The 4467-nt window shown below is 71.4% G+C and overlaps 2 protein-coding genes across 2 annotated transcripts; both read left to right on the top strand.

Moving 5' to 3' along the window:
* Positions 1-201: 201 nt before the first annotated feature.
* On the top strand, positions 202-3027 carry MNEG_14389 (hypothetical protein; the record flags this gene model as incomplete). Its single annotated transcript, XM_014037140.1, has 1 exon — positions 202-3027. A coding segment is annotated over one exon (2826 nt), but the record flags the coding sequence as incomplete, so codon positions are not given.
* A 957-nt stretch (positions 3028-3984) lies between these two features.
* Positions 3985-4452, top strand: MNEG_14388 (hypothetical protein; the record flags this gene model as incomplete). The annotated part of the gene is made up of 1 exon (XM_014037139.1): positions 3985-4452. The coding sequence occupies one exon, from the start codon at positions 3985-3987 to the stop codon at positions 4450-4452; it is 468 nt and encodes a 155-aa protein (XP_013892593.1).
* Between the last annotated feature and the right edge of the window lie 15 nt (positions 4453-4467).

Below are 4467 nucleotides of genomic sequence, written 5' to 3'. Positions count from 1 at the left end.
GAGCGGGGGAGGGAAGGACGGCCGTGGCAGCGACTTGCGGCCGCAGGGGGTCTCTGCAAGACGGCCCCCTCTGCCAGGGGCGGCGCGCCGCCAGGGGCCGACGCCGCGCCTGTCCCTGGGCGCGCCCTATGAGGTCCTGCTCTTGACTGCCCCCGCCGCCCGCCGCCCGCCGCGCGGCGCCGCGCGCGTCGCCGCCCGCAGGCCCTGCAGACCGAGGTGGAGTCCGCTGCGCGCGCGCGCCGCGCGGTGACGTGGGACGGCGTGTGGGCCGCGATCAAGCGCGCCCTGGCTTGGGAACCGCGCGACGAGGAGTCCCCAGACCTGCCAAACCCAGTCCGCCTCGTGCGGCCGGCAGCGGAAGCGGCCGCCGGCGCGATCGCCGTGACCCAAGCGGCCGTCGCGGCGCTGGGAGGCGCCGGCGGCGCCGCGCGGCCGCCGGCGGCGGCCGGCGGGGTGGAGCGGGCGGCGGGTGGCGGTGGCGGCGGCGGGACAGGCGGGGCCCTGGAGGAGGACGGCGGGCGGTGGGGAGATGGGGAGAGCTGGGGCGCTGAGTTGGACGCCAGACGGTGCACGCAGGCGGCCGACGGGCACACCCAGCCGCTGCTGCTACCGCAGCAGCCACTGCAGCAGCAGCAGCAGCTGCAGCAGCACGAAGAGGATGTGGTTTCAGCGGCGGGCAGCGTGCACGCGGGCGATGAAGGGCGGCCGCAGAAGCGGCGGCGCGGCTCGCCTCGGGAGTCCCTGCTGCCGCCGCCGTCGCAGCAGGAGCAAGAACAGCAGCAGCAGCAGCAGCAGCAGGAGGAGGAGGAGGACCAAGGGCAGGAACAGCAGCAGCAACAGCAGCAGCAAGAGCAGCGGCAAGAGCAGCGGCAACAACAGCAGCAGCGGCAGCAGCAAGAGCAGGGGCAACAGCAAGAGCAGGGGCAGCAGCAGCAGCAGCAGCAGCGTCAGGAGCAGGAAGGGCAGCGGGGTCAAGAGGAGCTTCGATCACCTGAACGCAAGGCAAGCCAGGAGCCCGGGAGTGCAGGGCAGGAAAACGTGCCGGGCAGCAAGCACGCATCGGGTGCAGCATTGGGCAGCCAGCAGGCAGCCACGACGGCGCAGGAGCAAGATGCGGCGGTTGTTGCCTCAGCGGCCGCTGGCGACCGCGGCAGCAGCCCAGGCGCGCGATCGAATCGGGGCGGCAGCTGCGGCGAGCACGCCGTCCCCGGGTCGGCACCCCCGGGTAGCCACGGCGCCGGGGCGCCTTTCGAGGGCGGAGGCTGCGGTCGGGCCTTGAAGCGCCGCCGGGCGCCGTTGTGCAATGGGAGGGCGTCCCCAGCCAGCAGCTGCGCCACAAGGGACGGCAGCGACGACGGCGGCGGTGGTGGCGTGGGGGTGAGGGGCGCTCCGGCTGCGCACAAGTCAGGTGCCCCGGCCGAAGAGGCAGCGGCCGCGCGTCCTGCGGCGTCAGACGGCGCGGGTGTGGGGCAACGCCATGCGGCGCACCCGCAACCATTGCCTGAGCCCGCTCGACAGCTGGCGGGCGCGGCCCCTGCGCCTGTGGGGCTGGCGGGTGCTGAGGGCGCTGGCACCACAGCCATGGAGGTGGATGGCTTGGGCGGAGAGCAGCAGCAGCCGCCTCGGCCGCCACAGGCAACGAGGCAGGCGCTGGAGGAGCGTGAACAGCAGAAGGGGCAGCAGCAGCAGCAGGAGCAGGAGCAGGAGCAGCAGCAGGAGCAGGAGCAGCAGCAAGAGCGGCAGCAGCAGCAACAGCAGCAGCAGGAGCAGCAGGAGCAGGAGCAGGAGCACCACCAGCAGCAGCAGCAGCAGGAGCAGGAGCACCAATGGGCCGACGAGCAGCAGCAGGCGCCTGGCCTGCTCGACCGGCGCCTCCAGCAACAACTAGAGGAGGGGCAGCCCGGGGGCTACGGGGAGTTGCTAGAGGGCCAAGGCGAGGCAGAGTGGCATCAGCAGCATCAGCAGCCACAGCAGCATCAGCATCAGCAGCAGCAGCAGCAGCAGCAGCAGCAGCAGCAGCAGCAGCAGCAGCAGGAGGAGCAGCAGCATGGAGACAGCGGCGAGGGTGTTGCCGGGGCCACGCACAGCGCCAGCCGCCGCAGAGGCACGACCCCCGCCGCCGCCGCGCCGCGCGCGGGGCCTGCATCGACGGCGGCGCGGTACGCGAGCCCGGACGTGCTGGCCGGCGCGGCCGCGAGCGACCAACTGCTGACAGGCAACCTGCCAAAGCTGCTGCAGGCGCTCGCAGACGCGGTGCTGCCGCAGCAGCAGCCGCACGGCGGCCCGCACGCTGCCGCTGCCGCCCCCGCTCTGCTCGCCGCTGTGCTGCAGGCAGCTCAGGCCTCCGGCCTCGCTTCCCTCCCCCCGACTCCGCCCGCCCCGCGCGTGTACGCACCCCCCGCACTGCCGCCGCCGCCCGCCGCGCCGCCGCCCGCAGCCGCGGTGCCGCCCTTGGGCGTGGGCCCGGCGCTGGCGCTGCGGCTGCAGCAAGCCGTCGAGCGGCGCGTGAGCGAGCTGGTGGCCAGTCCGCGGCTGCAGTCCGCCATCGACGCCGCGCTGCTGGCCAGGGTGGACAAGTATGTCGACCTCGCCCTCAGAGGACCGGCCGGGGACGCCCTCATCGCAGCCATCGCTGGCCGCGAGGCGCCCGCGACCGCGCCCGCGACCACGCCCGCGCCTGCGCCCGCGCCACGACGCCACTCGCTGCCGGCGGCGCTGAGTCCCGCCGCCGCGGTGGCCGCGGCGACAGCGGCGGCGCGGCGGTCGCTGCCGGCGGCGGGTGAGCCGTGGCAGCCGTCCGGGTTGGGCGGGTTTTGGGGCGGTGTGAACGGAGGGGAGGTGGTGGGAGGGGCGGCGCCGGCGCATGCGGCCGGCTGCGCCAACCCTGGTGCCATTGTGGAGGCGCCCAGTATGATAGAAGATCTCTTGGATCAGCTGCTGGGTGCGGCCGGCGCTGGCGCCGGCGCGCGGCAGGGATCGCCGGGCGTCGAAGGTCCCGCAGACGGTGGCAGGCGCGCCGCGGTGTGAAAGCGTGGGTCGGGTCTGGGCACTCTGCTGGGTGCTGCTGCGCGCCACAGTGTGGCGCAAGCATGGATTTGTTGACCTGCTATATGCTGTTTTTATTGGTGTTATTAGATCACTTTCTTTCGACATTGTGTCGCTGCTGAGGCCGCAGGCAAGAGTCGAGTACGACTGGCAGTAAGGCCACCTGGCTGGGCTTGCCGACGGAGGTTGTCTATTTCGCCCCTCCCTCCGCGGGTTTGCGCCAGCTCGCGCTCGCAGCATGGTGATGATGGCGCGTCAGAAAAGGCCGGCCCGTGCGCGTGCTTGCGTGCTGCTGCGATAAAGCGGTTCTGTGCGCGGCGACGGCTCGACAAAAAAGGACAGGTGACGTCATGTGATGATGAATGAATGAGCATCGCTCGTATTGCCATGCCCGTGTTTTGCCGACCCACCTGACGGCAAGCCCAGAGCAGGGCAGTCAGGCGCTGATATTTCCTGCCTTTTCCACCGACGTATAGCGCAGGGGCGCGCCTCGCGTGTCTTTCGGCCCCAGTCCCACCCGCACATGGATGATTGCCGAGCTAACTCAACCCAGACTAGTACCTGGTGGTGCCCTGCGCCGTTGATTGTTCAGTCCCGGTCACCATGTAACAGTGTAAAAGACACCTTTCCAGCCTCTTGGCGGCCCGGGCGTCGGATATTGCGCTCCGGCTCCCTTGTGCAGCCAAGCTGGCGTGTGGGCTGTCACTGGGGCAGTTACCTGCACCGTTCATCACCCCTTGGTAAAGCCCCGTAGAAGATGGCAAACTAGTCGAAAGTCATCAATAACCGTTGCGCACGTTGCGTTGCAGCCCGGTGCCGCCAGCACACTCGTTGTCACCCGCGATTCCACGCGTTTGCCGCGTCCATTTCCCAGAGCGTTTCCAGGCTCCTGGTATTCGAACATCTTCTTCACGACATTTTATCCGTAGTTTCGTGGCCATGGCGCGCAGCTCCACGTCCCTGATCTCGCTGGCCTTGTGCCTGGCCGTCCTCGCGTGCCAGGCGCACCAGGCACTCGCCGCGAGGCAGCTGAAGCACAGCCTTACCTCTGAGGCCGGCAGGGCCCTCAAGCAGGTCGGGGACGCCTTCACGCGCTGGGGGGGCGGCACCAACGGGTACCTCGACGACGGGTCCCGCACCGCCGTCTCGGCATACGCGCGCGTGGTGAGGCGGGAGCAGCAGTCGCAGGGGTATGGCCAGCGGCCTGCCGGCGCGTGCGCGCGCAAGGCAGGACGCCCGGCGCCCCGGGCGGCCGGCGACATGGGGTGTGTGCAGGGGTGGGGGGGGGGCCAACAACGGAGCGGCCCGGGCGCGCGCACGCGGGCGGCGTCCTTGGCAATACCGCGGCCCCCTACGCCCCCGCGCGCGCGCCGCGGACCCTCCGCCTGCTCCGCGCCGGCGCCCTGATCGCGCTCTCGACTC

Source organism: Monoraphidium neglectum (genome assembly GCF_000611645.1).
Source record: "Monoraphidium neglectum strain SAG 48.87 unplaced genomic scaffold scaffold04449, whole genome shotgun sequence".
In the NCBI taxonomy this organism is placed as follows: Eukaryota; Viridiplantae; Chlorophyta; class Chlorophyceae; order Sphaeropleales; family Selenastraceae; genus Monoraphidium; species Monoraphidium neglectum.
This window is presented reverse-complemented; position numbering and strand designations above follow the sequence as displayed.